Source organism: Pocillopora verrucosa, chromosome 3 (genome assembly GCF_036669915.1).
Source record: "Pocillopora verrucosa isolate sample1 chromosome 3, ASM3666991v2, whole genome shotgun sequence".
Taxonomy (NCBI): Eukaryota; Metazoa; Cnidaria; class Anthozoa; order Scleractinia; family Pocilloporidae; genus Pocillopora; species Pocillopora verrucosa.
Genome location: NC_089314.1, coordinates 8305484 through 8327064, shown reverse-complemented (window position 1 = coordinate 8327064; position 21581 = coordinate 8305484). Strand labels below are relative to the sequence as shown.

At 37.6% G+C, this 21581-nt stretch overlaps 2 protein-coding genes across 2 annotated transcripts; one reads left to right on the top strand and one right to left on the bottom strand.

Moving 5' to 3' along the window:
• Positions 1–5422: 5422 nt before the first annotated feature.
• Positions 5423–10920, top strand: LOC131790304 (uncharacterized). Its single transcript, XM_066163455.1, has 4 exons — positions 5423–5455; positions 5567–5621; positions 5905–6130; positions 10626–10920. The coding sequence occupies exons 1-4, from the start codon at positions 5423–5425 to the stop codon at positions 10918–10920; spliced, it is 609 nt and encodes a 202-aa protein (XP_066019552.1).
• LOC131793796 (uncharacterized) lies at positions 9506–10646 on the bottom strand. The gene has a single exon (XM_059111275.2). The coding sequence runs from the start codon at positions 10519–10521 to the stop codon at positions 9727–9729; it is 795 nt and encodes a 264-aa protein (XP_058967258.1). The 5' UTR covers positions 10522–10646; the 3' UTR covers positions 9506–9726.
• Positions 10921–21581: the final 10661 nt, after the last annotated feature.

Here is a 21581-nt window from a genome sequence, read left to right as displayed (position 1 = left end):
TGTTCAATAATCACTTCAGGTATAGCATTCCTTCTTTGGTTGCGGTATATCCCGAGACTGGCCAGCGGGTGTCCGGGACAATGATAACCCTTCAAAGCTCGTCCCTCGTAACCTGGTAGTTACAAATGATAAACCTTTATTAGCAGCAAACATTGGCAAGTGTTATAGTGATACCAATAAAGATGATAATAATGGTGATAATAACAGCATTACACTTTCTATCATTGGGGTGAATCCAATTTACACTAATAACTTTCATCTAGGCCCTAAAATACAAACAAATTGGAAATTAAAATACGAAGTGTCGTTTAAAAACCGTAATTGGCAGGCTGCAGACCAGTCAGCGATATACAAAGCGCAGCCAAGGAGGTGAATAACTGAAAATAAATCTAGTGATAACAGGGTGAGGGCTTGTCTGATTATTTTACTACCACACCTCCTACAAATCGAAAATCACGCCTTAGCTGAGCAGATATTCTTCCCCTCAGTCGAACACTTCGTCATCTTATTATCTACTCACTCACCGTATTCCTGGAGTCTAGACGACAACCATAGATAGCCACACTCCCTATCGTCGTGTCCATCCAACACTAGAATAAGTAAAAAAAATGTGAAAAAGGAAAGACATAATTTTCAACAACTATGTCAAGCCAGAAATTTCTCCATATGAAAAGAGATTGAATAACATACCCTTCCCGAAAAGGGGTATAGGGGACCCTCTTTGCAGAGAAATTGGGTCGGCGTTTTAAGCCTCAACCTTTCTTTTGATCATCTTTAATCATGTTTGATCTCGCTATTGGTACTATTTCAGTAACGGTTTGGAACACAGGATGACAGAAACACTGGCCAAATGGCAGCAAAATTAAACAACCTGAGACCGAGGACAGCCCACATCTTGGTTTTGGAAAATTTACAGCAGAATAATCGTGCCATTCGAAGAAAATAAAAAAAAAACAGCAGTTGTATAAGCTTAGCACCGTAAAAAAAATGATTTGCTTGTTGAAGGGAATGAAAAAGAAACGATCATATGGGAAAGTAAACAGCATAATCCATATAAGCAAGTAGTCTTTTCCTAATACCTCAGAGTCCAAACTTGCCATCGAATTGAATCAACCTCTCCACCTTTTGCAATGGCTTTGGTGTTGTTGTTTAATTCTTTTTCAATTACATTTTTTTTGTTTTGTTTTTGTTTATTTTTGGATTAGGGGATAATTATGCTTATCACCATAACTATAATTATTATTATTATCATTGCTTTAATTATTATTATAATGATTATTATTATTACCATTATTATTACATATGCATGTGCAAAAACAAAATAACCCTTTGCGATTTTACTAACCACTATGACATCTGTGTGCAATGTGATATCCCACGTCAATACTTGTGCAGTGATTCGTTTCCCAAGTATATGGATAAGAATGAGAAACAATAATTCGCGGAAAACTACAAAAGAATGATTGATAATAGTTATTTAAATGTTGATTAGAATTCCCATAGGTCATAAGAGTAAACACGAAGGGACTGAAAATCAAAGAGGTTAAAAGGGCGGACATCAATCAAACACGCGAGTTACACAAAAGTAATCAAACTTTAAGCTATTTACAAACTAAAATTTAAATATTGTATGAAATGGAGAAAAAGGGTATGGAGTACTTGAACCTACTTTCCCCAGCTGCAGGTTGAGTTTAATTTTTCCGGTCCACTGGGTATCTTGGTCAAAAACAGAACAAAAAGACAATTACAGCAATGACTGAATGAAAAAAAAAGCAATATGTATCGAGAGAGTGACAAGAGAGAACTATTTTATCGTGTTCAAAACATTCCATACTATATTCGTACTTGGAAATAAGTCGTAAGAATGCCATTATTCGTCAATATGTCCACTCTAAACGTTCCTGGAAAATTATGGATATTAGGAAAAGAGGTATGCATAGTTTCAATATCAAATTAAATGTGGTCCTAATTGAAGGTATACTTCATTTTGCGCGTGTCCGTTAAGGTAAAAATGTAAAGTTGAATGGAACAAGGGCTGCATGTGTAATTGCAACTGGTGTGCTTATTCCGCTTTGGCGCCACTTTCAGATTTAATCTAACTCGGCAACAAAGTGAAATGTGACTGTTTTGAGAGGGGTAGGTGCTAATAACAGTGGTGCTGCGCTGTTGGGGGTATAAGAAGATAATCTGGTGTTATGAAATTAGGTAATAATGCAAATTGGCCACTGTAAAGAGTTTCTGAAGGAGACGTGGTCAGAGCTAATAGAGGAATTGTGGGTTGTCGGTGTGGTTTATAGAATCTCTATTCTCGTGTTTTTCATGTTAAATGTACCATGTAACAATCAGTAGTGTGGCTCTATATTTCTGTACATAAACCACAAGCAGACCACAATCCGTAGCTGTTTTACACTATTAAAAGAACAGAAAAATTAGGAAAATTAAGAAAGCATGCTCGTAAATTTGTATAAGCTTCAGTTTTTAATACTTCATTTTTTTGGTTTGATTTTTTTTCTTCATAGTCACTCATACCATTTTTTGGTTTCCATACAGTTTTGCATTAGTTTTCAACAAGAGAAAATAAGGTCTAATTATTTTTCCTTGTTCTCGAGCATCCCCTTCTTGCATTTCTATAGAAAAATAGCATTTAAGGAAATTTAATGGGAATCTTCAAAACTTTGGCATGAAGTGAGTCACTACCTTTACTTTCTGCCTTTGTCATTTTATATAAGTCCTCGTCGCCCAGTTTCCGGCCGGCTTGTGATATTCTTGTCCGAAAAAGGCACACACAATATGGAGTTGAGACAGTTGTTAGCAGTTCTCTGAAGATGATCGTTATTCTTAGAACTGATACTCACAACTAAGGTCCAGCCTCCACCTGAAGATTAAACATTTTTAGCATTAACGCGAGTAAGCCTCTCGGCCCACTTTTTTCTAATGCTATCATACAGGGACTCTGATTCCAACTCTCCTACGTGTTTTCCTGAATCCATGTGTTGTTCAACCTCTTGGAGTGTTTTAAAACTGAGAACACATCCAGTTTCCGTGCACGGGAAAATTTCAGTGAGAGGCCGAGTGTTTTCTGCAATAGTACCTCGTTCTTTCGTTTTGGCACCAAAAGGTTGAATTATCTTCAGTCCAGTGTCCCCTTGCCCTCCGATGATTACTTTGTCATACGGAATGAAACAACCTGGACCAACATTGTAAGCTTTCCAAGCACGGACTCCCCTTTCCTCAAATAAGAAGTTGTTCAGAAGCCTAATTCCAGGAATTTTGTTTTCCACGCCAACCGACTTAGTGGTATCAACCTGTACAACAGCTACTCTACAGCCTTTTAGGCCACCGTGGGATTCTAAAGCCTCTTTCATATTTTCTGCAGTTATCACGTCATGTTTCTCATTCTCCCATCTCTTGATGTGAGCTTTCATCGAGGCAGTTTTCCTGTCGCAAATATCTTTTCCGGCTCGGGGGTCGGAAAAGTCGTAGCGTAATGGTATTACACCAGATCTTGTCCTGATGTACTGAAGGCTGAGGATCAAGGGCCCACTATGGTAACAACCAGCGTTGTCTGACCGCACAGAGTTTTGCTAATTGAAGGGTACTCAATCTTGATGGTGTTGAGTATATGCTCAATGACTGACATAACCGCGAAGCTGTTTTGCTTGCAAGTGTGGAAGAGATGCACAAAGCATTTAGCTTGACATTTGCCCTCCTCTTGTGAGCGTGTTATGACAACACTAATATGCCAGCTCCTACCCCGTTTGCCAAAGAACTCAGACATCTGCTCCCTGTAGTGCCACAGCAGATATTTCATCGCCCAGTCCATGATAATCAGGCATGTTTCCTCGTTAAGCTGAATATGAGCGTTCTGTTTTGCTTATTCCTGATTAACAGAACGAAGTAAATGTGCTTTCCAGGCTTGAACTGCTCGAGAGCACTCCTTATGCTCGAAGTTTATTCTTGCTCTCGTTTCGTTTCGATTATGTCTGAATCATTTTGGATACATTTCCAAATGTCTTTTTCTTGCCCAGGACCAATGACTGACAGCGTAGTTGCAAAAGCTTCCCTGGCCTTACGAATATAGTACTTTTGCTGGGTAGTCGTCCCACGAGGCATTTAAAGTAGAAAGGATGGGACTAAAGCGTCCACTTGTCAGGTTTCCTGGGGTGTTGTTTAGTGCCTGTCGTCTTTCATTTTGGATTTCCTTCCCGTCACAACAAATGCTTACTTCTTCCTCAGGAACACTGATTTGAGAGGCCTGCGACAACAGAGTCTCGTCTGCGTCTTCGTCAAGTGGCTGAACATCTTCAATCATGGTAGCTTTACTTGCCGTTAACTCTACCTCCTCGTTTTCTCCTGGAGATGTCACAAAGCTTTGCCCTGAAGAAGACTGCACACCAGCTTCCCGTAAACAACAACAACAAAATATAGATAATAAATAACGATTACCAGCCAGGCATTGGTCCAATACTTGAATTCATTGACACGGATTGGCAATCTCCGTCTTTATTATACTGTGTTTATATGTAGTTACATTAAAAGCACTTCTTCTCCTATTCTGAAGTTTCATTATTGATCAGTTCTTAGATCACAGCAAACTTAAGTAAGCAAAAAACGCCAACAACAACAACAACAAGCACGTCCACAGCAACGATTTTGCGTGATCAGGGACATTACAAAATAGACACTGCACCCATTTCAACTGCATGGCTAATAGAGAGATCTCGTTAAATTAGTCAAGCAAGAAAAGTAACAACACATAATCTGAATGGACAAATAACCATATGAGTAAAGTAAGTAAATAACTCCAACAACAACAACAACCACGTACATAACAACGATTTTTCATGGCCAGAGAGTTGTTAATTGGCTGAACAATTGTTATCTTCTCAGTTGGATTTTTACCAGCTTTTCTAATCAGTCATCTCTCATATTCTAGATCAAAACCGGTTAAGTAGGCTAGATTATACGGAGCCCTGTAAGTGTCATACATGTGTGCTTACAGCATCATACATGTGTGCGTACAGCATCATACATGTGTGCGTACAGCATCATACATGTATGCGTACAGCATCATACATGTGTGCGTACAGCATCATACATGTGTGAGTACAGCATCATACATGTGTGCGTACAGCATCATACATGTGTGCGTACATCATCATACATGTGTGCGTACAGCATCATACATGTGTGCGTACAGCATATTCTGGCGCACACTTTCTTACTTTTTTTTTCCAGCGCGACTTTTTTTGCTGGCGCGACTGTTTTTTTGCTGGCGTGACTTTTTTTTTTGCTGGCGCGACTTTTTTCTTGCCGGCGCGACTTTTTTTCTGGTGCGACTTTTTTCTTTAGCGCTCATTTGTAGACCGCTGCTAGTTTTATTTGCGGGCTCAAACTACGAGCACGTGTAGTTGTGAGCAAGATGGCTGACTCGTCTGAACCCGATTTAGAGAAGGTAAGTAGTATTTAATTTAGTTCTGAATACTGCCATATTCGTAAACGAATTGTGAAAATGATTAGAGGGAGGGTAGCTAGTTTTATTGCTTCTTTTAATCTGTGTTGACAGTGTAAATTATCCGTCGAAAAACACAAAACCAGGCTATGCTCGAAAACCACAACAGGTAGAACAAGCTTGATTCTTACTTTACTTTACACCGACAAAAAATTTCAAGTAAAGCAATACTCTTAATAAATATGTAGTTTTATATTTAGGTCAAAAATTAAGCAAAAAATCTTTTTCAAGAACCAGCCTCAACCGTGTTATCATTTATCGGCGCTACGGTCTTTCCAACCTTCTGGGAAGAGCCGCTGTCCTAAATCACTTATCATTCAAGTAAATCAACATGGCAAATAACGACCTTCGCAATCATTGAGGAATATTTCCATTTGGGCTTCAATTATAAGGAAATCATGGAACGAATAATCATCCCGGCGTTGTAGCTAGCTATTTCATTAACTGTGTACAAAATTTTGGAGGCACCGCCAGTGTAATTCGTGGAGACATGGGAACAGAAAGCGTGAGAATCACTGCTATTCAACGTTATCTACGACATGAAGGAGGAGATAGTTGGTCAGGGGAGAAAAGCTTTCTTTATGGACGATCAGTTGTTAATCAGAGAATAGAAGCATGGTTGGACAACTGCGAAGAGGAGCTTCTGATTGGTGGATTACTATTTTTTTTCAATTTTTTTCAATTTTCAATTTTATTTGTTAGCAATACAATATTATCACAGTCCTAGGTGACCCGCAATTAGCAAGCTATTCTAGGCGGGCCACCCTTCTAGAACAAGTGCTGTCTCTGCTAAGGATCACATACCGATACAATTAAACAAAGATAATCATTAATAAAAATACAATTGTTAAATAAAATAAAATAAAATTAAGTCCGTTGAATAATTAAATAATCAATTGCAAAGTTATCAAGATATATAATACAATTGAAACAAGACTTAAACGAAGAGTTACTTTATCAAGAGATATTTACAAATTTCAGAGCAGCGTATATCAACATTCATCTCCTCAATTTCCAAAAGTTTTAACAGGCGATTTTTAAGTTCACGCTTAAACGGGGTTCTGTTTTTAATACGAAGTTCTTTTGGGATGCTATTCCACAATCTTACACCTATTCTAGCAAAAGAAAATAAAAGTTGGTTAGTTCTAGACGCTTTAACGTACAGATTAGCCGTTGCTGAGAATCTTGTGAAATGGTGATGAACCTGCTCGGAGTGGATAAAGAGCATAGAAATATTAGACGGGGCACGGTGATTATCAATGTCATGCATCAAAGAGGAAACCAAATGAGAATAGAGCATAGTTATTGGTAAGATTCTGGAGTTAACAAATAGCGGGGCACTATGAGATTTGCTATCCGCAAAATACATTAGTCGTAGAGCACGTTTTTGTAAAATGAGAACCTTATTTAAATGAGTGTTAGCAGCTTGTCCCCAGGCAATAAGACCATAAGAGATATAGGGTTCAATTAAGGAGCGGTAGATGTTAAGAAGTGTGGCAAATGGGACAAGATGTCTTAACCTGGCAATTATACCAATTCCTTTACTAACTTTAGATGAGATATAATCAATATGATACTTCCAAGAGAGGTTATTATCTATCAGAATTCCTAGATATTTCACAAAAGTTTTTTGTTCTAGAGATACACTTTTTTTAAGATCGTTATTATAAATTTTCAAGTGAACTATGTAGTCCAATTTGCGTTGGTAAGGATGGAAAATAACAAAGTTAGATTTACTAGTGTTAAGAGAAAGTTTGTTTGCGTCCAACCAGTCACCCACTTTTGCGAGTTCATCATTAACAACTTTTTCAAGATCCTTAAGATCTTTGTTTGAATAAAGCAAGTTAGTATCGTCAGCAAATAGGTAAAACTCAAAAATCTGGGAGCAACGGTAAATGTCGTTAACATAAATCAAAAAGAGAAGGGGGCCAAGTACAGACCCTTGAGGGACACCACAAACTATCTCTTCTATATTCGACACGGTTGAACCAATTTGAGTCGACTGGTTCCTGTTCAACAAGTACGAAGAGAACCAGTTATTAATTATTCCTCTGACTCCATAATGATATAATTTGTGCAGTAAGATTGAGTGATCCACCGTATCAAAAGCCTTTTTTAGGTCAATAAAAATACCACAAGAGAATAACTTTGCATCAATATTAGTTTGAATTTTGCTTAAGATATCTAAAATTGCATGTTGGGTTGAACACTTGTCTCTAAATCCATATTGAGAAGTAAAAAAGATACCGTTTTTTTCGCAATGTGATTTAAGACGTTTAGCCATCAATTTCTCAAATAATCGATTGAAGACAGAAAGGAGGGAAATTGGGCGGTAATTACATGGATCAGTTTCGTCTCCCGATTTGTAGATAGGAATTACTTTGGCATGCTTCAAAAGATGGGGATAAATACCCGTTGAGATAGACTTATTCATCATGGCAGCTAAGAGTGGAGAAAGGATATGGCGCCCAGATTTTAAAAGATGAACCGGGCAAGAATATAGGCCATATACTTTATTACTGGGTATAGCCAAGATTTCCAAGTCCACCTCGGATGGAACGACGGGATCAAAAAAGAAAGACTTAAAGTGATTAGTGCCGACAAGGTAGTCCTGGAAATTTATCCTGGAAGGTGATATATTGCGTGCAAGCCGCGGTCCAATAGACGCAAAGTACTGATTAAAGATATTGGTTATTTCAGACGGATTTTGTGTTACTCCAGAGTTGTTAGAGCGTTGAAGGGCTGATACTGTTTTTCTGTTACGCTGTCTGTTCAATAGTTCATTAATCCCCTCCCACGTTTTTTTAACATTTCTTAGATTTGTAGTGAAGTAAGCTTCATAATACAATCTTTTACTGAGACGAGAAAGACTAACAATTCTATTCCTATACAGCTTATATTTTGAGATATCTCCTGAATAAAAGAGTCTATTCTTTATTTTGATAGATTTACGTAGGCCCTTAGTTATCCACGGTTTGGAAAATTGTTTAGCCTTGCGCCTAGATAAAATTTTGAGAGGAGCGTGTTTATTAATGAGCTTGTTAATTTATTGTAAAAGGAAGAAAAGCATTTGTCTACAGATCCATATGTCATTGAGTTATCCCAATCAGTATCCAAGACATCATTAATAAAGCATTCTTCAGAGAAGTTGGAATAATCGCGAATTTTATGTTTAGCAGTAAAATTTTTTGGTATAAGACTGTGGATAAAACAAAATTGGGAGTAGTGATCACTAATGTCTGACACGATATTTCCACCTGAAATTTTATGATCAAATCTATTCAGAAATATATTATCAATGAGTGTGGCAGAATTATTGTAGACTCTAGTTGGTTTATCAATTACCGGGAAGAACGAATAACATTGTAAAGATAACAAAAAATTTTGGGAGTAATCGGAAATTTCAGATTTGAGGAGATCAATATTGAAATCGCCCATAAGATAAACAACTTTATCAGAGGAGCTAAGTTTTTCTAAAGTAAAGTCAACATATTGGAGGAATTGTTCCGGATCATTATGCTGCCTATAAATCACTCCACAAACGATATTTTTACTCTTTAGGGATTCAATTTCGATCCATAAAGCCTGAAAAGCGTCTTTAGATGTTCTCTCCAGAACCTTATATTTCAAACAATTATTAATGTACATTCCAACACCTCCACATGATAGAGGTGTTGGGACATATTCAAACTGATAGTTTGGTATGCAGGCATTGAAATCTAGCCCAGATGAATTTGTAATTTTTGTTTCTGTAATACCGATTACACTGAATTGGTAGTCAAGTTCATCTAAAAGATGGACTTGAAAATTATCAATGTTTTTCCGCAAACTTCTTACGTTAGTATGAAGCATAGAGAAAGGACATTGACTATCTGATTCCAACAAAGACTCTTTAAACATAGAAAAACTATAGGGTGAGAAATATTTACATCTAATTTGTTGCATGATTAAGTTTCTGTCGGGATTTAATGTTGATTCGGTATTTAAGCGAAACAAATCTAAATCATAAATACTATGAAGTTTGTCTAAGTACTTCTTGGTCGGTAAGTCACTGTTGAGAATGTTATTAAACTGTCCATGAGCTCTAATAATTTCAACATTCGCGTATGGAAGTTCGCTTAGGGTAGATTTAATTGTACAACGAACACGTTTCTTGCTAACACTCATACTTATTATCTAAAAACAGACAAACAACTCTACATCAACATGAATACTTAGCCTTCACGTCCATTCGTTAATCGGTGCAGGTCCGTGATATCCTTAATCTTGATGGCTCGAGACGTGGTATCTTTACGAAGATAAACAAGCGATCCCTTCGACCAGCAATACTGATAGTGAAACTGCTCCTTGAACCTCTTAGCTTCAAATAAAACCTTTTGCATCCTTGGCGTTAAATGGTCAAAAATTCTAACAGCGGAAAGGGAGGCATCGTCAGGTAAACCAACAGCAGATGGGGCAACTTTACTTGCATTTCTTTTATGATTCATGACATCATCTTTTGACAATCGTCTAATAAATCGGCAAATGATTGGCCGCGGGCCGCCATTGTCATTGCTTCTCGTTGGGACTCGATGAGCTGTGTCAATGTCATGAATTGATACAGCGGATCCAATTGCCTTAAATAAACATTCACATAGCGCACTCGTAGAAGCCGAGGATTCATCTTGACTCAATTGAGGGACACCAACAATCTTAACATTATATTGATAACTGTACTCTTGAAATTCATCGATGCTCCTGGAAACTCTGTTAACTTCAACAGCAATCTCATCAAGCATGGCACCTAAGCGATCAAGTTCTTTACCAGCAGAGACCCTGAATCGCTCAAAGTCATCATATTCTTTACTCATGAATTCTAAGCTTTGCTCTACTTCGTCATTAGTCGCTGCAGGTTTTTTTGACTGCTCCAGCAGCATCACCTTCATCTTAGCAATCTCATCCGCCATGACAGACAGTTGATCTTTAAGCTTACTGTTCTCTCTCTTAAGGCTAGCAACAGACTCGGGCATTCTTGAATCTCTCAGAAAGCAAAAAAAGAAAAACGATCGTGAAAAAAGAAACGAAAAATTATCCAAAACGAAACGAAAAATTATCCAAACTTGATTAAGATTAGCGGAGCTCGTAAAGTAACGTCCGTCCTGACCAACTCACCGCTGACCATTACTCATTTTAAAGATTTGAGGGACAGGGGACTATACTGTGATGCCAGTGCTGTGCATGTAGAAAGTCTGCTATTTTGTTACAAGGCAATTATCCGTGAGGAACTCCAAAGAATGGCTCAACTGTGGAACCTGCATCAGATTCGACACTCAACAAGGAACAACAGTTCTCCCCATGGTCGATCTTGTCTCTTGTACCATCATCCTTTAATGCTGGATTATTGCGAAAACTCGCACCTGAGTCCATAGTTTCAATCAAAAGATAACTGTTGCTTGAAAAGTCATTTCAAAAGCAGACTGTGGGGGATGGACACTTCGAGAAATGATCGTCAGTTAGAGTGTATTTGCTCTTTTATTCATTTTTGTTTGTTTGTTGGTGAAGCTTTTGTTTGCATCCTTATGAATAACTTATGGTTAATTTTTGCTCATCCGTGGGAAGTCTATGCTACCTTTGATATAACCGTTAGGAACTCATCATAACAACCACCTGGAAATACTGAAAATGACTAGAACGGCAATCTTTGTTGGTCCTTGTACTTTAAAATCTGCGCCCAGTTTTAAAATCGCGAGGGAACAAACTATCCCTATGGGTGATGCACATCACTGTTGCATGAATTTATTGCTTAATTTCCTTTCACTCTAAAGGACATATTCTTTAACAAAACGTATTCGTTTTTCCATGATTCCTGCGCAACCTGTCTTGCAAACAACATGCTGCTGATGGCAATGGACCTCTTTCCGTAAATTACTGTTGAAATCAAAAATAACTACTGAACCCGCGGGAGATCACATAACTTATTAGCATAAAAATTAGGAGAGCTTTTTTAAAATATTTATTGTGAGTCATGGTGGCAACGCTGATGACTCCACGAGCAACTATCGACGCGTTGATGGCAGGAAAATCACTTAATGGGAGTAGTTTCCTTGTCTGGCTATCTTCGGTAAGAGAACTAGAGGGAGCATGTTATCCGGAAAATACTAGTATGTAAGTCTGTACTAAAGTGGACATAATATTTTCTGTTATCTGATGATCAAAGCTCAGCAGGGAAGATATACCTCTTCGGCCCCTTTTCCTTTCTTTGTGTCAGATGGAGGGCTTTAACTGAGAAAAATTGATGTATATCGATGGTTTGTACAGAGACTGTTCTCCAAGAATTATCTGGTATTCTGATTTCTTGGAGAAAGCTTGTGAAGTGAACGCACAGCCTTCTCCGCCTATTTTTAGGGGCAAATTTGCGTGTGTTTATTATGTCTCCTAAAATCGATTTTTCTTGTTCAATATTATGAATTATTATTGACGCCGCTAACAACAGCCCAAACATATATATATATATATATATATATATATATATATATATTTAAAAGAAATAACCAATTTAGAAACAGAAATAACCTTAACTTTTCACAGCCCATGTGCGAGTGCACGATCTTATCTCTGTAAAACAAAAAAAGAATTAAAAAAAAATGATAGTAGAAATATTGAACCTATTCTTCAACTGCAGCAGCTTACAACCAAGCGATGAGAATGATACGTTATTTTCCATCTAATCGTAATTGCGCTGTTAGCAAAGTAAATGTAAACGAGTTGATGAATTTCAGCTGGTGGTAGGAGATAGCAATTTATTCATCGGCAGAAATATTGGACAAGATGGCGGCCGCGCTTGCGCATTTCGTCCATAATGGCGTCCAAATAATATAAGAAACTGTAAGGAAATTTGTAGAATTTCTAAAATATAACAATCAGGAGCTTATGGTCCTGTCTGCTCTCGATCGAGACATATTCAGTACTGATTCTGCTACTCATCAAACCTCACAGGGACTCGATAAATAAAAACCACTTACTTCCCGAGCCAGTTCTTTTGTCATTGATTATTGACCTAGGTCGCCATACAGTTCTTCAAAATCCGTCGTTCTCCATCCCAAACACTCGCCTATTACAGGAAAGTGCATCAATAAAGTCAACTGCTCTCGATCGAATTGACTGCTACAGAGTTCGAAGCGTCCAAATATCCTGTAAAACTGCCATTTCCTCCCATCAAAAAAGTTCCCAACGTGCCAGAATATCCCTTATTTTCCATGTTGAGTAAGTGACGAGACGCCATGTTGAAAACTATGACTGAAATAGTTAAACACGAGCAACGCTGATCCTCGAATCGTCGGCCATATTTTTTTATGTTCTTGCAGGGAAATAAATTAGTTCTCGGTCCTTTTCGGAATAAAAATATGCCAGGCATTGAATGCAAATTCAGTAGTCTTAGCGCGAAAATTAAATTAAAGCAAATCAAAATTCTGACATCATGTCATCGCTCTGCCTCGAAAAATCCCAAAGATTTACTTGCAGGTCTTCTTTTCTTTTTCTTTTCATCAAATAGAAGATCTGCGGTGCTCAAATTGTACAAGTCATGGTACGAAACACTCTTCTTTGCAGATCGAGCCGTAATCGCCGGCATATTGACTCAATTCTAGTCTATTGTTCCGGAGTGTAATACGATATACCGCTGATGATCATCAGGAAACAAAGTGTATCATGGACTAAATGGAAGTAGTTTAGAAGGACACCTGCCAAAGCTGTATACATTATCGTTTTGCAATTCCACCAAGGGAATTTCTTGCAAACGTTGGTCGTTATGTTTGTTGAGTATTTCGTTGTTTCTTTTCGTTTTGTATCTTCTTTTTATCACTGTATTTTTTCATTCTATCTATTTATTAAGATTTTTTACAGGAATTCTACACAGCAACTTTAAACCACATACAGTAAGACTTAAAACCCACATTCCAAAACTCAGTTTCTTTTTCTTTTTGTTTTTTGTTTTTTTTGTTTTTTTGTATACTAGTACTTTCACCTCATAATTTCGATTTTCAGCGAGGTAATCATGATGTTAACCATGCTTCTTCCTTAATTTTCCTGTTTTCCAGTGAAGATCCTCGTCGTCATGTTGGCAGGAGGTTGCCTAGCCTTAGAGCGATCCAATTCCTTTCTATACTCAGTGTAAGGTCATGCGATATCGATATGAACTTCTTCCAATTTTACTGAGTGTGTTACGATTTGTTCTAATGAGTTTGGGTGTATGTAATTGTTTGTTTTGGTTAATTACCGACTCAAGCTCTTAATTTGTTGCTTTAAGCCATGAAGCTCTACACAGCCTATCACGTTCAAGATTATAAACTAATCTCCAACTTTTCCCCAAAAGTGAAACTACAATATGATCAAAGAGTTCCTTCCTTACAAATTAAGCGCTTGGCATTGAGATGTTGCAGATGCAAACGAGTCTCAACATTATTTAATTTTTTGTCTATTGGGAATCCAACCGGCCGTTTCGATTTCCGTCTATCTCTGTAAATTTTGTTTGAGCGGCCTAAATGGCGATTTTGGATATCATACAATACGAGAAAACTCGCACCCAAATTTTGAAAAAACGAGGGATAGGAGTAAAGATACGCTTAAGGGCTTCTTCCATGGCGGAAACGGATTAAAACACTAGATGCACAGGACGAAATCACATGTTTCCGTATTTCTGAAACGTGGCGGAAACATGCAACTCCATGTTTCCGTTATGTTTACGTAAAAGTGGTCCGGTTCCGTTGTATACGCAGCAACGGAAACGCGAGAAAACGTCACGAAACCGGTAACGGAAACACAGGTTATCCGTCGTGTTTCCGGAACAGTTTAATATGTTTCTGCCACGTTTCCGTTTACGGATTCTTGCAATTTCGTCCTGTGATGCATCAAAGTCGTATGGGTTTTTTACAGCCAATAAAATTTACAAAATGTACTTAAATTAAAAAGTTTTGCCAGCCAATAAGAAAGGACAAGGTGTTGGTTCGGATTATTCCCTGCTGAGTTGCAACGACGCAAAGGGATAATTGAACACGTAACCGATATTTCTTTTGCACTCTTCCCTTTTCCTTGCCGACTCTGGCCGAAGTAGAGGTTATTATGGTTATCCAATAATATCTGCTCTCTGCCTTAGGCAATTCTTGGTGTATTTCTGCGCACGACTTGAAACCGTTTAAAAGGAAAAACTCATCAAGTTCATCTGGCTCCTGAGTTGAACTCGGTAGGTATTCAAAGCAGCCAGCTATTTCCTGTAAATGCAGAAAGGAAAAAACACAGAAGAAGAGAAATCAATTTAGTTTCCTTTTTCTATTGTACTTTCTTTCCAAGTTGTGGAAAGGGTGTTTCCTGAACACAACGAAATTGAATGTTTATTATACAGCTATATGTTGGGGAGTTTATGACTAAACCTAAACCCTGCAACTGTAGAATTTTAGATTGCAGAAAATTAAACCAAAGCACATTAAAATCATACGTTTATGTTTCCCCTGGGAGAGTCCATGTACACGTATCCTGCCCTCAGTCCATAATCTTCAGGATAGCTAGGATGAGTAAACTGGTCTGGGTCATTTAACTCACATGAGTTATCCCTCAAGCGGAAATTTAAACTATTTCATAGTACACATATATATACACACCCATACATACATACATACATACATACATACATACATACATACATACATACATACATACATACATACATACATACATACATACATACATACATACATACATACATACACACATACATATATACATATATATACCTACCTATATATTTTAACTTGTATTTGTAATTTCAATGTCAAATCTATTGTAACCCAGTCCCTTATTGATTAACAGTATGTAATTCTCATTGTTGTACATTTGTAACCACATTGTAATTCAGATTAACTGCGATGATGGTGGAATTAAACTTCTTTTATTGTTATGATTTATTATTATTATTTTTCGCAGCACCTGATGTTTCCTGAACCCATAGTTATGGTAAATAAAAATTGCAACTTCATCTGTTCTTTCGAGCGAGATCCTTTTCGAATCAAGCTTATTCAGTCCACAGTCAATGATTTGAACCTGTGATATAAATTCTACCATAAAGTGTGATCGTCTCTGGGATGGTGCTCTTGAGAAAGTCTTTTCCCGCATGCATTGACTAACTTTTGAAAAACCCGTGCAAAGTCACTATGAGAGTCAGATGAAGATGATGATCGGTGCTGAGGTTTTGAAAAGATCAGCTTGTGACGCCCCGAGCTTTAAGTTCTCGAGTTTTGACGTGCAATCAAGAAATAAATAAGGATAAGGAGGAGAGGGAGGAAAGTTCCTGGTTTAACATAAATTATACGATGAATGGCACTCGGTAAAAGAAGGAAAGGGATAATTTTAAAAATAACTAAAGTAAAATCGATACATCCCGGCCAACATCCTGCTCCTCCCTCTCTGTCCCACTGTTTTTTCTTGGTGACACTACGCTCTAAGAGGATGGATATCTCAATTGCCCCCCAATTGTAACATGTACTACGTGTGCGTACGTCATAAATCCCTTGTTGTTTTTCTTGATGAATGTTATAAATAGTGGCTTTTGTTTCTTATTGACGTTTCAAGCTACTGCCACCTTCAACAGTTTTGTTCAGGTCTTAACCTACCCGGATAATTAGGTTACACTACTAACAAAAGGAAAGTGCAGAGGGAATATGCTTATCATATCCAATTTGTTGTATTATGGGGAAACAGCCTTCGCCCCCTGAAACAGAGCGGAACAGGACGAAAATATCCACACAAAAAAATGCAATGTCAGCGGTGTTGGGTCACGCGAATAACTTTCAAGCGTAAGATAATGTTTTTCAAAGGACACACAAACATTTTATGTGTTATGACGTATCATTTGATGTTTAATTATGGTCAAAGCTCTCAGAACCTCCTCAAAACCCTTTTATCGAGCGCATGCTCAAAGTCATACCCTAAAATTCGCCAGGAAGACTTGGTTTTCACCAAGTTAACCTTCCCTCGCTTTCAGGGCATATAAAGCCAAAAAACGTACATTTTCTTTTCACGTTTAGTAAATATATCAATCTTGAATGGCGCAATCTTTTCTGTGACCTCCAAAGTTTCGTTTTACACTCGCGTGAGATAGGTATAAGTCTTCTCCACAGCCGTTGTTTACCGGTCTCGTCAAGATTTTTTCACTTACAGCTTGTTTCAATATATTCGATTTTTTTCATAATTGTAAAGCGTTGTGTCGTCCAGTTTTGTACTGGTTCAAACAAAACTGGGCATACAATGCAAAGATTTCCAAACGAAGCAAATTTGAAACAACAAAGGGTTAAATTTATTCCAATGAAAGGAGCCCATTTCGTCGAGCCGTTCGAACATTTTGTTGTTTGTAGCAGTCGTTTTTCTCCCGATTGCTATGAGAAAAGCTACATGATTGAAATGGGCCTTAAAATGGAAAAAACAACTTCTTCCTAGTGCTGTACCGACGAGAGGTTAGTTAGAGGTCATCAGAGTAAGTACAAAATTGATTTACATGGAAACCTTACGAATATTAAATCACTAAAGCTTTATCGATTCTCTAAAAGCACCTTTTTTCTCATCAATTGAAAGATTGTGGGGAAGCCAGTTCGAGAGCCAGCGCTGAGCCCATAGAAGACATTGACCTGTCTGAACCTTTGCATGAATTCGAAACATACGTCAAAGAAAGAGAATTCGTTGATGTGGGCTTGTAATGTGATGAGCAAAGCAATATGAGGAAAGCAATACATAAATATCTCCTAACAAACAGGCACAACCGCTAGTGCTGTAAGACATAAATAACCATATCTGCATTAACATTGTTTCTCTCAAAAGCTAGGGGGTTGAACATCAGTGAAGGACGTTCCAAAATCCGCTGGAAAAGTGTTTCGGATTTTGTTTACCGCGCAAGATTTTTGTTGTTGTTTGTTTTTGTTATTTCCGTTTTTTTTTTGTTTTTTTTTTGGCATTTTAAAACATTACTCTGCTTATAATACACTACAAGACTCAGTTACAATGCGTCACTTACAATAATTTACTGAGAACACACTACTAACAAAGTATAGTTTACAATAAACTTGATTACAGCAGATGACTTACTCTCGATGACTTACACTACCTACACAATACTCTACATTTACATTATTTTACGACATACTACACAACTTTTAATATGTTACGGTAAATTACTTACAGCATCTTACTAATAGTGTATAGCGAAATTGTATGCTTAACAATAAAATTTGACTTCTTCTGCTACTCTGCATTGTTTGGACGACACTCATCCCACAAACCGATATGTGGCAAAAGCTTATCCCATTTCTGAAAATGGTCAGCTAATTTATTCCGCTTTGCTGCTATCTTTATTTCTACCTGGTATATCTCTCCGATCTTGGCCTTATGAACTTTTATTGTTTTTTTAGAGGGCACGGTAACGAATCCTGCAATCTAATTGGTTCTTTACCCGGTCAGTATTTTCCTATCTCTGCCCACGGGCCACGGTAACGCTTTCGCGAGTCGCCGAGTACATCCCAACTTTCGTTGTCATTTTTTCATAAATATACCTCGTTTTCCGGCTGGTATTTTTAAGCAAACACATCGGTCACTACCTCAATCCGATAAATAACTTATGAATCCTCTCTTTTCTCTCTATCAAATCGCTTTGGTTGACAGAAAAATATTGGTTTCAGAATGAATTTGAATAAACAATAGTGTCATTACGTTGGTTGACAAGCGGCCTAAAAACCGTCTGCAATTAATTTTAATCGTTCACAAAAAGTACCCAGAAAGTTGAAACGTGAAGTATTTGGTTACAGTTAAACTGAACGATGGAACTTTCATTCATTTAATATCTGAATTTTCTCGAGCAATTTGTTCGTAGTGAAAGAGCGAGCGAAGTTTTAATTTAAGTTCTACAACAAACATACGCTCCCGGTGAGTCTTTCCAATTCCGTTCAATTTAGACATTTGTACCGTAAATTGCACAACAGAAATTGAAGGAATTTTTTGAGAAAAGGCCGCATTAAATTCCCTTGTGTCTCGTTGGAGTGTGCCGTTCGAATTTAGCTTTTGTGAAGGAAAGACCAGAGTCACACACACCATTGCAGCAAACAAACGAGCAAACTCTCACAACTTCAAAGTAAAAAAATTGAATTTACTCACAATTACTTTCCTCGCCGTTTACTTAATGAACAGAGGTAAATCTTCGTACATGAATGAATGGTCGATGAGAGTGAATAATACTTTCCGTTAGATCATTGACTGATTTTGAAGAAAACATTGTCGTGACAGTCCTTGCCAAACTAGTTCTGATGTTTTTCAAATGTTCCTACGCTTTTTTTTTTCTTACGCGCTCTCTAATTGACAGGTGTCAGATTGTGACAGATACTTGTAAAAATAATGTTTCAAAGTTTGTTTGGAAGCCTTTTAAATCACCTTTATCGTTACGGAAATGAAAATGTTTCGCTGAGGCAACTCTCTTTAATTTGCATCACCTCTATTTTAACTACCATTTACTCACTCAAAAATTGTTCAGTTTATGGAAGATCTTTCCGTATTTACAGCCCTAAATCATTCGGGTTCTTTCGGAAAGAATTTCGTCAAGTTTAAAAACAATAAATATGTTATTTACCGGCTAAGGGTCGGTCCATATGGTGAAAAACTGTGACCTCGGTCTTGAAAATGCTGCCCTCGGCCTACGGCCTCGGGCAGTATTTTCAAGACCTCGGTCACAGTTTTTCACCATACGGACCTCCCAGCCGGCAAATAACATATATGTATGGAGGGATTCTTAGAATTCAATTTACCTTTATATATATAAAATTTAGCTGTCAGTATTAGATGATTTAGAATAATAAAGTCCTCTTCCGCATTGAAAACTCCCAAAAATATATCCATTATTGTAAATGTTTGAAAGTTAACTTGACATTCACCAAGCCAAGAACAGAAAGCTTCCCAGAAGGCCTTTGTAACATTGCAGTAGAAAAATATATGTTCGAAGGATTCAACCTCTTGTTTACAAAAAGAGATGAATTTGCATGTAATACCTTCACACCCTTTAAGAAGATTCCACTGTCAGAAATGAGATCACCGATCGTAACAATTCCTTTAGAGAGCAAGTGTTTTTCGAAAAGTGAGATCTTTTGGCCAGTAATATATTTATTGTTCCATATAACCTGGTGACCTAAGAAAGTATCGAAGGTTGCCTTAACATGGACCAAGCGTCCAGGGACTCCTTATAAAAGGTCGGAAGGTAGATAGGTAACTGTCTGGTATCAAAATTATACTTAAGAACAAATTCTCCCCCTACTTGAGAAAGGAAGTAATTCAATATTATTTTCCAAGAGCTGTTATTATCTTTCTTTGTAAATCTTTTTAATACCATCACCCTCTGTGCGAGGATCATCGACTGAATATCCAACATCTTAAGCCCTCCATCCTCGATATCATTGATAAGAGCGGCGCATTTAATTTTATCATTGCCTTTCCAAATAAAACGGTACATCAGACCGTTGATTTCTTTGATTAAATCATCTTTGACTGTAATCAACGACGCTTTACTGAAGACTTTAGGGATAATAAACGATTTAACAAGCTGTATCCTTCCCAGAAGCGTAGGCCCTCTCCATTTCCACATATTTATTGTATTTTTGATAGACTATAGAAAACACCTTCGGAAGCTCGGCTTAAAAAATTTCTACGCATTCCTTTAGGTTGTACCCTTGCTTTATTGGATTTTCATGCCAAATACAAATAAATAACACGGTAAATTAAATACCAGTCTGAGTTTCCGAGACGACCATCAACGCTGTCAACATGTTCCGTTCTATCTTCGTGCGGATCGTTTCGGTAAACCCTACGCGACTCATATTGTTAAGGACGTGGCCCAGACTCTCCTAAAGATTCTGGATTATCCCCATCGCTGCCATATACTAATCTTAAGGCATTCGAGTCACTCCCTTCTAAAAAAACATCGTCAGCAGAACTACTGCTATTTGCACGAGCTCCCATACCAATTGTACTGTGGAATACGCGTTGCGCAACATTTTAGTGCCACTGCTTACTTACGTCAACACTTCTCGCTACTGTTTTCACCGGAAGTGGAATTTCAGTTAAAAATGCCGATTTTTTTCCCCTGAATTAAGTCGAGTTCGACAAAACGAATTGCAAGTTCGTTTTCTATGCTACTTTTTACATTGAACGAGAAAAACATGTACTTTTGGGTTTACACGCCCTTTAACAATTCACGACATCTTCAATGACTCAAACGAGAAAAGGAGAAAATAAAAAGCTGTTCCAAAATCGCATCGAGTGTGAAGGGGAAGAGGAACTAAACAAGGGGAACTCAAATTCATTGAAAAGAATTTAGTTCCCCTCGAGAAATCGAATCTCCTTCCTTCCAATTTCGCAGAGGGTGTTATTAACAATGATCAACCTCAGAAGCATCCCACCACAAAATCACAATGCTTGAGCTTCGAATCCGTCAGTGTTCGGGGTTATCCTTATACAAGATGTTGCCGGATTGAGTTCCATCATCAGACCCGATCGTTCAAAAGTTGGATAACGCTATCCACTGGATAAATCGCTATCCACTGGATAAATCGCTATCCACTGCATAGCGCAGTACGTTTTCTGAAAAGTTATCCGCTCGATAGGGATTTATCCTTTGGACAGCGTTATCCTCTCTTTGAACAACTGGGCCCAGATCTATAACAAAGGACATTCTGTTACTGAGTTTTTATTTTCACATGAAAACAAAGCAAGTCAAAGAGATTACAATAACTTTCGAGTCAATCACTGCACCTAACTCGCTGCAAAAACTGTCCCTATAGAAAGAGCTTGGTGAAAGAAAAATCCAACTCGAGCAAATTTAAAAGACGCTAGGATCTTGACATGATATCAAAACTCTATTCTAAAAACCAAAAAGTAAAAACTATATTAAAGATAATGAATATGAAAGCAATCTTCGCAGTAATGAAGTTAATATGAAGTATATAGACAAATATAATTGTCATAGATTCACAATTATATAAACACATACGACAAACTGTAACGTTCAGTTTAC